Here is a 12,968-nt window from a genome sequence, read left to right as displayed (position 1 = left end):
GACAGATTCGAAATTCAAATGTAATATTTTTTTATAATTAAGTGTAACAGTATTTATGGCCAGACTAAGTATACATCAATACTTACATACCTACATCTCTGTATTTTGAAATTTTTGTACAATTTGTAATAGCTTATTACAATAAGCGAACATTTTATACATTGCAATAACATAATATATATAATCTTTAGAATTGATTACGCTCTTTTTGTTCAGTAGGTTAAAAAACAACGATTCATTAAACTCACATGAGCATTTAAAACGTGTTTTTAAAACATCCATCATTCATAAAAAGAACGCTGTTTCAAAAAATTTATGTATTTTTTATTCGTCGCATAAAGCATTGGAATTCAACTCTTTATGATGTATTCATATTGCTACGATTCATTTGCATGTGATATGAGGAATTATTAGTGATGTTGGATTTTTTTGAATAAAAGAAAGGCGTTATTACAGGACGATGGTTTAAATTAGAAATGGGGAATTATGGAAATGTGTATTTGGCATCTCATTTCAATTAAATATTTAATGAACAAACAGATTTTTTTACGTAGATCAGTTTAAAATAAGGGCGGTAAAATAATGTAAGGTTATGAATTTTTTAAGGAATAGCAAATATTTATTGTATTGATATCGTGAGACGCGATTCGAATCCGTGTCATTTCGCCGAAACGTGGCAACGGCCTAACCTTTCGGCCACCAGTGTTTCCGCCTCAGCAATCAAATTTCTTCTACTCTTTCAGTTGTGTACCTACGGAACACCCCAATTTATCTATTTCTTAAAAATTTTTCATTTAAAAGTACTTAATTGCAAAAAAAAATAAAAATTTTAAGTCATGTTAAATAGATTAGACATTATTGTGTGAACGTGACCTTACATCATTCTTAAAAAGTGTCCTATATGCAAACAGTGCGAACTAGCCCTTATAACGTTCGAAACGCAATTCCGGATGATTTGAATTTAGAATTCACAGCCGTCCCAACACACAATAAAGATGTTAGATACGTTCAAAGAGGTTTTATTTCAAGCCGTTAATTTTTGTTTCGGCCAAACCGAAGTGTCGCACTGCGGCCGCCATTCCTCCTGTTTTGCTTAAGTCCCACTTCCGATAAGGCTTAATATTCAAATTAAGCTAGAACCTAGTTTAAGAGCCTTACCTTTGTATCGATATTAAATTGTTTTTTTTTTTTTAGTTTTTGAACAGCTTTTTTTTTCTAAAACCACTTTGAGGTTTTAGTGTTTGCGAATGGAATATTAATCATTTATACATATCGATTTTATTACATCAACTGAGAGGCACGTCTAAAATCATCCATATAGATTTGTGACATAGTTTAAAAAATTTACTCATTGATTTTCTGCACTTGAATTTTATATATCGAAAATGAGACATTATGGAAAATGCTTTCCGATGCCTTTATTCCAAATATACATGGGAACTTTAAAAAGAGCACCTAAATATTAAGTCATTATTAAAACTCCTGAAACACTTTCCAAGTAAAACTGCAGAACCGGACTGGTAAGATGGTTTTACGCTATCATATGAGACTAACACATTTACACTAGCGAAATTTTAAATTTCAAATGTAGCGGTAAAAAATAGAGTATGCAAAACATATTTTTAAAAGCGGTTCTTAAGTCAAGTTGTAAGTTACATGACGCTGTCACGCTGGAGCCGGGAGGTGGGGCTTAACTTGGTTCGAACATAGCTTATTTTCAAACTAGTGCACTAAGAATCACTCTAGAGTTTTTCGCAGGACCCAATTTAAAAATGTTCAGCGAGATGCAGTTTATGTGTGTCGCATTACAATTTCAGGAGACATCGTATTATGTCAAATTTAATTAGTTTTTAAAGTTCTTATATTGCATTTAATTTCTTGTACGTTCAAGTCAAATTACCATATAAAATAGTGCATTGGTTTTGAATGACGGTTTAAGCGCTTTCTGATTCCTTTGTTTCATTAGATACAATCGCATATACGACTAGAAAACATAAAGAAAATTAATGAATTTGATTGCAGTTAAGAACCGATTTATAAAACAATTTAAGACGTTGATACCTAATAAGTGGATAGAATTTGAAGTACAATTTTGTGGTGACTTCGCTCCCGTAGATCCCGGATACAATATAGTCGATTGTACACGATCTATCTCCTGTGCTAAATTTCATCCAGGACGTCCAACCGTTTCCGAGTATATCCGATAATATCCAAGATTGTAGCTTGTACAAGCCTGTACAAGCTGCGCCGCGGTTTCACCCGCGTAAGTCTGTATCCCGTAGGAATAAAAATTTGCCTATGTGTTGTTAGTAGGATAGGATAAATACGAAAGTCTGTCTGACATGCTTTCAAAGCTTAAACCATAGCGCTGATTTGGATGGAATTTTTTGTTAAGGTAGTTGAAGACCTAAGCTACATCGTTTTGAACATTTGCCCGTAGTTTCGACTGCAATTGTATCCGCGGATAATCCCAGAGAACTAACACAGCTTTATATAGAATATTTGTATTTCAACTGCGCTAAAACTGAAGTTTTAGATTCAATCACTTTCATAACAACTACACTACGATCCATAATGCTTAATTAATATTAAATGAGTTATTACTTCAATGTAATACAAACCAAAGATTTAGAAAAGTTTCTAGAAATGTTTTTTAGCTCTTAAGCTAGTTCTAGCTAAGCCATTACGTTGGTATTATGGAGCATTAAGTTTTTACACGTGCTGCAATGTAGTTATCATATTATCCTATTTACATAGTTTTCTCACTTTTTACATTCAGTTTAACTAGATATAATGATAAGTATTATGTAAATAAAACCTAGCTACGACTTTGCTTTGTTGAATTTTAAAAAATACATCTCTTCGCTTATGAGTTTTAAGAGTTTACGGAAAAAGTATGCTATGTCTAGCCTATCTTTAGACTTAAAATGATACGATAAAATAGCATGTTGTGACGTGAAATGAAAAAAAAAAACATACAAAAAACTCACTTTCGGGTTTGCAATATCGTTAAGTATTGTTTTCATTTTTTTCTGTTTTTTTTTTCATTTATTAAACCGCCTTGCAAATTTCAGACCCGAAACTTCCAAGAATACTCGACGTCAAACTATTTTCTATACTTCGAGTCAATGGAATTTAGATCTATATTCCAATTTTAAAAAGCCCGCGCTCCCTCGGGTGTCCTGTCACTGATGAGTACTAGAGCTGCTGTTTTCCCTGCATACTATGACTATAGCGGATGATACAGCGCTGTACCCACGTCTACTATTTGTATGTGTCGATTTGTACAGCGCTGTTTCGCTTTAGTTTCATTTGCATTGTAAATGCTCCCCTTTCTCTAGTGTATTGAGCGTAGATGTGAGACGGCGAATGAAATAATTTGTTACTGTTTTATTTGTTAGCTACACTTATATAAATTGGTACTGAATTTAAATTGAATTTAGTATGCATTTATGCCATTTACCCATTCATTGAAACTGTTCTCTATTAAAAAGTAAACATTTGGATAATATTTTCGATAAAGTTTACATTAAGTTGCGTTTGTGTGAAATACATATTGTTATTTTTTATTAATCAACCTTAATATAAGAAATCTTAATTACACAGCGACTTTTTGAATCTGTGACAACTTGAATAAAATTCCTATTTATAAACATTCTAAAAGATTACTTCAGTACCTAAATTATTTATATTTTTGTTCTACTTGATTGAATGCCAAGCATAAAGGTATATTACATTTTAATATCATTTATTAATGAATAAATTAGTTAATAAGACAAATTTAAGTGTTAATCAAAAATAATAAATCCGTTCTATGGTGAAAATAATTGTCACCATATTTATTTTATTAAAGTTAATAAATATATCACATGCAATTTTTATATAATGCAACTCACCGTTCTTCGGCGCCATTGAAATGACAGCTCCTAGGACCGCAGCGGACGCAATCAGCTGACACAACGCCAGCCGCATGGTGAACAAAATCACATCACACAAAACATCACAACACTATCATTCACCCACATCTATCATAAGATATCACGGCACTCTATCTTATTAGCACAACACTAGCGTCCGTGACATTTTCGATTCCGAATTAAATTCTCATTCTTATGATACTGGCACGCATTTTTTTCTTTTTTATTGATTATCTGTAACTGTGATTATAAAATGCCTAGAAGTGGTTTAGTGGTGTCACTGTTCTATTTTATAGCGCGTCATCTGAAACAAAAAAAAAGTTAATTTATAACGTGTTACCTTTTGAGTTAGTGATATAAAGACGATAATATACATTAAGTAAATGTAGTTACAAAAAACTAAAAAAACGTGCTCCAATTATAGAATAAACTAAATTGTCTCGCTTGCTCTCAAACAGAGTACACGTAGTTCATAATTTCTTTAATCCTGGCGATCCTAATCAGGATAATAAGATTGGCTCGTGAAATATAATATTGTTACCGATCCGATAAGTGTAAAAAGTTTGAATTAAATCTGACGGTTTAAAGTGAATTATAATTGAGTCTAAAGAAGTTAGTATACAGACATACCTACAGGTAAAGCTAATTAAAGCTAAAAACCACTTCTATTTTACAGTTCTCATACAATTTTATTATTCATAGGTTTTGTATATATCATGATAGTTCATCATATACTTCATTTTTTACATGGGCTTATTTTATTCAGTAACGTGAATAGAATCTAAGACTTTCAACACTTACACGGCCACATTATACAAAACCAGCGATAAACAAAATGTGTTTGTTGACAGATCAATGAAAAAACATTACAATTTCATTCAATATTCGTTTTATGAAGATATTTAGGTACGAATATTACATAAGAAAAGTATCATATAGTCAAATCGAATTGTTTAATAGAAAACTATATACGATATAATTAACCCGCTTAGGCTTTTGAGTTGCATTTTAAATTCACTTAGTTAAATAAATTTAAGATCATGCGGTTTTACTGTTCCATATTGAAAATGAAATTATTATTCAAAATTCAATTCAGCCGTCTAAAATTCAATGAACTCCTACTAATGTAACATAATCACGTGCGTGCTTTAAAATAACGCTCCCGAATAATTGTAATTAATTTTGTTAAATGTCGATTTCATTAAGCATTGGATGGCAATTTTGCATTAAAAAAAAACAATATGGGCGACGGACCCGACTTGGCGGGAACGTAAATAAATAGTACATTGTCGATGTCAGATTTGGAATTCGAAAATTCGAATTTCAATTTCAAAACGGGCTAAGCGTACGTGCAGCTCGCGTCAAATGAAATGTGGTCTGTTAGGATTGCAATTTGAAATACGAGTACGAACATCGAATGTTGTTATAGCCAGCCAATATTTTGCGAACGAAACGATCGTGGTTGTAATTCTTTTCGATGTTATGCCACATTTTTTTTTTATAAAATAGACGAATAACGTCAAAGGATACGCAAATGTAGACGTAATAATAATTACTATCCGTACCCGGCTTCGTCTACAAGGACGAAGGAGTTTTTTTTCCTTTAACCTAATAAAGGAAAATTTTCAACTCAAGCTGTGGTTCACTCACACTAACACAATAATTTGTATAGAAATATCGTACACAAAAAATTGATAATATTCTGAATAATTAAATGAGTAAGAAACATCTAAAAATAAAACTAATTATATACATTAAACGAATTCAACAAGACACAGAAAGAAACGATTCAACTATGTAAATACATAAAACATGATTACAGTGCGAAGTAGTCAACCAAAAACAGAGCAAAACGTATTATGAATATTAAAACAAAAGCCTGCTTTTATTAAAGAGATATTACGTAAAGAAATTATTAAAGAAAGTAAATGGAATGGAGATAACACAATTACGTCCAAAATGTAAAGTAATTGAGGAAAAGTGGAAATTTTTTCGTGCCAAGTAAGATTAGGATCCTTGTTATGAAAATTTTCGTCGACGTAACGTAAAAATTGATACGTCGCCTGAAGTGACGTCAAATCTAAGCGTAAGTGACTTTTACATCGAATACGACAGAAGTCGAATGAAAATTTAAAATTCATTGTTGGTGACGACAAAACTTGCACGGAGATAAAGGAATGAAAGACGTGTGAGACAGCACGCACAATGAAATTTCATTTATACCATGTTACACAACCGTGTAGTCGTGTTTATAGTGACTTTTATCTTTACATTAATGTAATGCTCTCACCGAACGTTGTTTAAACAGATGCATTTAATTTTTGAAATTATAATAAACATATTAGATTTTCTCTCTTTATCTAGGAGAAATCTCATTGTTGGAATTTTCTTTTTTACGTTTCAAATAGTGCGTTACGAAGAAGCATAATCGATAACTGTATACGTTAAATAACTTCACAGGTGTAATTACATACATTTCCAGGAAGAAAGCTAAAAGTTAACTGCACACAGGTATTTTTAAATATATCCGCTACGTTAAGCGCCTCTTAAAAACACAATTTCATTAGACACAGAAAATTAAACGAACTCTGAAAAATTCTTTCGCTCAGCTAATAGTGAGCGATGGTAAATATTTGAATAAGTTAAACAAATTCCTGTAAGGACGGACGACGTATAAAGTGTATATCTTTGTCTCGGAGGCGAACAGCGGAATCCTATTGGGTGACGTGAGAAAATCTGTCGTATGCGACATAGGTGGCATGGGTGTGGTAGTTAAAAATAACGCTGTCAAAATGAGTTCATTAAATTGAGATTGTTACATTTTTATTGTGAATTTTCTGGTTTATGACAGAATGTGTCCCATATTATTATATTTTATTTTTTTATTATTCTGAACATATATAATTTATGTGTTTGAGGATATGTAATCTTTAGCAGATTTCATTAGATTTTATTCTAAATTATTAATAATGTTTTGTTTCACTAATATTATTCAAGTATATGTATCATTATTTCATTGGATTATAAATTAGTTAAATAAAGTTTCTATGTTTTTTTTTCTTTTTTAAAACGTTTTCACGCAATAGACCGATTTCAAAAATTATTTCACCACTAGAAAGCTGCAACTCCACTGAGTAACATAGGCTCTATATGTACCAAGGGCGAAGCCAGGGCGAAGAGCTAGTATAAGGTTTAAACTACGAATGGTCGATGCTATTCCGCGCAACTTGTTCGTCGATTTGCTATAACTAAAAAGCGGAAATGGTCCGAAGACCGAAAGTCCGGAATGGTCTGGAATGCCTAATTTATGTGCAACACATCTATACTCAAATTATTAAGCTGAAGAGTTTGTTTGTTTGTTTGAACGCATTAATCTCAGGAACTACTGGTCCGATTTCAAAAATTCTGTCAGTGTTAAATAACCCATTTATTTAAAAAGGCTATATATATGTACCACGAGCGAAGCCGGGGCGGACCGCTAGTCAAAAATAAAAAAACATTCAGTCCGTCCAAACAAATTTAAATTAAAAAATCTCGATCACAGTACTCATTACAATTAATCGCAAAATTAGTCATTATTATTCAGAACTCGCTCGACTCCTGGATAGTAGGCAATTAATTACCAGGATGTATTGTGATGTTAATGAATAGTTTGTAACTTTACAATTTCAAGGATCAAAACCTTGGTAAAGCCCTAGTTAAGTGGAGTATTCACATAATTATGTAAACGTCACACTTTTAGTGTCATTGCATTTTTTTCGATATGTCTGTAAAAGAAAACAATGTTTAATTTTATACAAGCATGACTCAAAGTTTACAATAAACACAATTTACCCTCATTTCCATTTTAGTGGAACTCACGATATTGACATTTAAATATTTAAAATAATGTAACCATCAGCTTTCCTGTACCAATTAAAGCGCATTTAAAATCGAAAAGCTCCTACTTATATATCAGATGCGTAAAATGAACATGCCTACATTAAAAAACAATTCAATATAATAATACTCATGTTAAAATTGAAACATTATGCAAGAGAAATCACATCTTGTTTCAGCAAAAATAAAGAAAAACTATTTAACGCCCGGTAACCTGTCTTCTTCAGAATATCTGTGATATGGTTTATTATGGAGGTTACCCCGTGACCACGCTCGCTGTAAAGTGTTCGAAATGTCAGGTTGATAATATAATGAATAAATCGCGTTTAAAATCCGTTAAAAAGTTTTTAATTTCTAAATGTATAATACTCGCGTAAAATCAAACACAAGAAAAGACAGGTTACTTTAGGACGACTTACCTGTGATTTTAGCACCATCAACCACAATGTATATACTGAACGGGATATTATTGAGTAAATTGTAAATTACCGCGGGGAAAACGTCAATGTACGAGTCCCATGAAGAAATTCGTCGTCGTTGACGCGTTTTCGATCCACAATAAACCAATATTCCGACCTAACGAAGCTTGAAGGTACAATTTTCTAGCGTCAGTAATCGCCCAGTGGATGACGACTGTTGATTTTCGTACTGGCGGGAGTAATCAACTCGCTATTTCTTGTTTGATTTTTCACGCTTAAAATTGTTGGGTTCAATACTCTGGCAACACTGGTGTAAATCTGCCATATTCTATAGGTCATTTTTTTTTTAAACTGGTAAAATGAAACGTGGTTGGAATTTTCCTCTTATTGTTTCCTTGATTGAATGTTTTATTAAACCCTAAATACCTATAAACGGAGGAGTTTCTAGTTTGTAGGGTAGTCTTCAAAAGTATTGGTCCGATCATGACACTTATTTTCTTATCAGAAAGTCACGCTATATATATTTTGGCATGGCAATATTTCATTATAATAAACAATCTTAAAAATAAATTATATAATACGTAACTGAAATGGGAGATAAGTGGGCGCGATGTAATATTTTTCCAAACAGTTTGATAAAGAAACACGAACATAACATTTAACAAAAATCCTAATTAGTTGTACAAAAAAAGATAGGAAGGAAGAGAGAAGTTAAGATATCCTTTTCTTGAATCTTTAGCTAATAAATTATTTGTCATCAAAATAATTTTATGAAGATTTGATCTTTAAATTACGTTATGTGATTGCATAAATTATACCGTTTTGAACAAAAATCTTTGCGGTATTAATTTTTAACAAAAAAAGAAATCTCTCGCGGCAATGCTCTCGGTATTTTGGGAACAAAAACTGTGTCATAACTGACCAAAATGCTAAAAAAACTACTAATTAAAAGTTAATTTACACCGGAAAATTTGAAAATGATAATTAAAGAAATTCATTAAAGCTTGCTAGAATTAATTCAGCCGCTGATTCTAAATAACAAGAAGGAATGTTATTTCAGGAATTTCATTTAATTACTCGTTTTATAGGGTCTCAACTAATTTAAATGATGGAGCGAAATACCACGTCAAAATATCGGCTTAAAATACCACAATGGAATTGGCGTAATGATGCGCTTTTCAACATGATACTTTCAACACAATTTCCACAAAGAATTGCATTCGTTCTCATTACCAAAGCGCAAACTGAAACCTTGTAATTTTAACTAATGAGCATAAAAATAAACGGGGTCAAGCGTTCTCATTTAAATCACATTTGTGACATCGTTACTCTTTCATTTACATTTCTTTCATTTCACACAACTTTTATGCATTTCAACGCGATTTTACATCAAGGTAACATCGCCCTTATATAATGGTACTAGAGCCTGGATTACCGTGATGATATCAAAAGCATAGTACGTATAGAGGCAAAATGATATAGACTGCTCACAGATACAGCTATTGAACGCTTAACGTTTATCGGGGAAGGATATTCAAGCGTCGAAGCCGTTAGTTACCGGTTTATAGTATGTAAGTAGCATAAAATAAATAGACTGTTATGAATGAGTGCTAAATTATGAAAATGTTTGGAATAATTTGCGTTTATCGGGAACAGCTTTTGTTCGCGTTCACGAAAAAAGAGCTCGTTTTGAACGTACATTGAACGGTTTATGGTGTTAGCAAAAAACATTTTATCGATGATGAAAACATGTTAAAGCATTATTTCTTTTTCTATGCATAGATACAAATAAAAAACTTAGGGAAAAGAGACATAATGGTGTTCATTATGTCTCTTTTTGATAAAATTTTACAATGACTTGTATACTTTGAACTTTCATAAAGACAAAAGAAGACGAATTAAAACCAAAGAATTATAAATCACGATTTTATTTTTAATAGTAATTATTTTATAAATCTTATGAGATTACAAACATTATAGATAAATCTTATGAGAGGTCTATGTTTAACCATAATGTTTTTTTATCTTTCTTTAATTAAAAAGGTTCTGTCAATCATTGACTATGTCACACCCGTAAAAACAATTTAGTCAGTAAAACGGCTTAGGTATTAGTAGTAATATAGTGCTATATACTGTTTCCATACTATTAGAAATACCCGCTAAAATAGCTTGCATTTGAAGTCAATAATTCTAGAATCTTCGAAGATCGCGGTCGAACTCCTAAACTGCCTAGCCACCATCGTTCCAATATGCACGCCTGAGATAAATTCTCACGATATCAGACTGTTCACACGCATGAAATACTTGTAAATTGAAATTCGAAACTAACATGACGCCTGTTTATATACTGAATGTATAACTTGATAATATTCTGTTTAAGGTGAGGAAAATCTTTATGCTATATTTTAATATTTAATATTTTTTAACCTTAGCTCGTTAAGACATCTATAGTTATATAAAAATTGCATTTTTATTAGAACTGTCACCACGATATCATTAAGCTGATAGTCAAAAAAGAATCAATCGTTGCATGTAAAAAGATATATTGGAAATTAACGAAACCTCTTCAGCTTTATATCAATCTTTCAGTTCAATAGAACATACTGTTTCTCGGTGCATTCGGGTAAAAACAGGATCTAGTAAATGGAATTCAGCTCGAAACAGTTTCGCAGTCATGATTCGCAGGTATGTTGTATTAGCCCAGTCATTGCCACCTTCCTTAGAAGTAAGGTTCGAACTTCGCAGACATTGATTTATTAAAACACTACATTCGAATTTTCTACCAGCGCTCCCTTTATAACTTGTAGCTCCTTGTTTCTTTTGTATTACTTTTATAATGTGACTACTGTTAAAGTAAATTGGAAAAGCAACAAGGATTCAATTTCAACCATCAAAGGGATTTTATTATTAATACGATACACGATAATTTTCTCTTTAAAGGTAAACTAAGGTTAAAAATAAATCGCATCATAGTTGTCCGAAGCAAAACTCTGCTATGCCTATATTAGACAGATCTTCCTAACTTGAAACGTTAATGACACGAAATAAGGTGTTAATTTAAATGAACATTAATTCAACGGAGATTCCTTGACGACCTTACCCTTAGGCGGTTGTTTGTCTCTTTACAGTTTGTCAATGTTCCAATAAAATACTATAAAACTATGCAAACAATTAAGTTCAACTCAGTATGCTCTCTCATGTATTTCTCCGAACGAATTCCATTATTATTCAGGCAGCAATTTAAAGAGCACATATATCAAAGATAAGAACGCTACAGTTCGTAATAAAAATACCGCCTCGTGTATTTCTGCTGAGATATATTTAAAAAATACAGGCGGATACGTTGGAACTATGCTGAAATTTGACTAGTTATAAAAGGCACATCAACTGTTATAATAATTGTTCGTAAAATGTCTTTAAATTGAAATTGCGCTCGAATAAAAATGTCAGTGTAATCATTGTTCACATTATTTAATATCAAAGGTGAGATATCAAGTGAAACAACATAATAAAACGTTTAATCAAGATTTCATCTCAAAGACAACTAGACTTAATTACGTAATAAATATTTGAACATTCACTGTTGTATTTCTTACAATTTACTTAATAAGTGAATTGTAAGAAATATAAACAATTTAACTTAATTAATAAACTTTAAAAATATTAAACAAAAAAATTAAACCAGAGACAACAACAGAATTAACTTTCTCCCACCGTTACGTTAAGATCTTGTTTTTATTTACATGGGATCATAAAAGAAGAATAACCTATCCATCATGAAATTATAAAGTAAAAATTTACGCGTGGTCGTATACACAAAAAATACACACGTCAGCTTGAGAACCTCCTGCCTTTTTGTCGGTTGGTTGACAAGAACTAAACGGTCAACACTATCTTAAAACACAACACCCGTCATAATAAACTCCCAAAATAAAACAGTAATTTCGCATTATCAAAACCGAAATTTTCAGCTCAGTAGCGAGTAATTGTGTTATCGTATACATCAGCTAAATCAATTAACTCGGATACGGTTCCGTTTAATACCCTGTGATATTTAATTTTATTTCCTTTAAAATTGGGAGCTAAAATTTTCTTTATTCTTGGCCAACGTTCAAATTGGCCACCGATCTATTTAGTTACGTCGGTTATTCTGTAAGACACAGATGTAATTGGGTTTTCAAATAAAAATTAATCGCACTATCACCTAGTTTGGGAAATCGTGTTGGAAATAAAAACGATAGGACTCATTGAGTTTGGTTTAAATAAAAGTATTATCGTTATAGGTAATAAAAATATAAAGCTTGATTGTTAAAGTCGTAATACATTTGGTATAACATAACCAATTGTACTAAAGGTTGATTGTTATTTTTATTCGAGATGAGTAAGGGTTCTGATACATTTTAGGTATGATACGCGAAATAAACCAATAATAATATAATAGGAACGATCAATTTCCAATGACATAAAAAAACTCAATGCGAATAAGAATCCCAGCGAGCAAATGTTACTTCAATCATATATTTTCTAAGGACAGATCCAGTAGATGAGAGAAACAAAGCTCCTTATCACGTGTATGATTGAAGACGTGGTTGAAATGCAGAAGTTTTGTTTCGGTTTCAAAGAAAAACAATAGCAGGACATTTTTCACTCTTTCAGTTGGCAATTTCAAAGAAGCAGTGGGTTTGTTCTAAGTCATACGAAATGTGACAGATTTTGACGCGTAGAAGGAGATGCTTTCTCTTTTTTATTGCAT

The 12,968-nt window shown here is 31.8% G+C and overlaps 1 protein-coding gene across 1 annotated transcript in view; it reads right to left on the bottom strand.

Moving 5' to 3' along the window:
• LOC119828690 (protein turtle-like) overlaps positions 1-12,968 on the bottom strand; it is a gene marked incomplete at its 3' end in the record, with an annotated part of 230,084 nt that overhangs the window by 169,158 nt on the left and 47,958 nt on the right. The window contains exon 2 of the mRNA XM_038350930.1: positions 3,897-4,221. Within this exon, the coding sequence (XP_038206858.1) occupies positions 3,897-3,972 (76 nt within the window). The remainder of the gene's footprint in view (positions 1-3,896; positions 4,222-12,968) is intronic.

The sequence above is a fragment of the Zerene cesonia genome, chromosome 8, assembly GCF_012273895.1.
Source record: "Zerene cesonia ecotype Mississippi chromosome 8, Zerene_cesonia_1.1, whole genome shotgun sequence".
Lineage (NCBI taxonomy): Eukaryota > Metazoa > Arthropoda > Insecta > Lepidoptera > Pieridae > Zerene > Zerene cesonia.
Note: the sequence above shows the minus strand (reverse complement) of the source record. Positions and strands in the feature narration are given on the sequence as shown.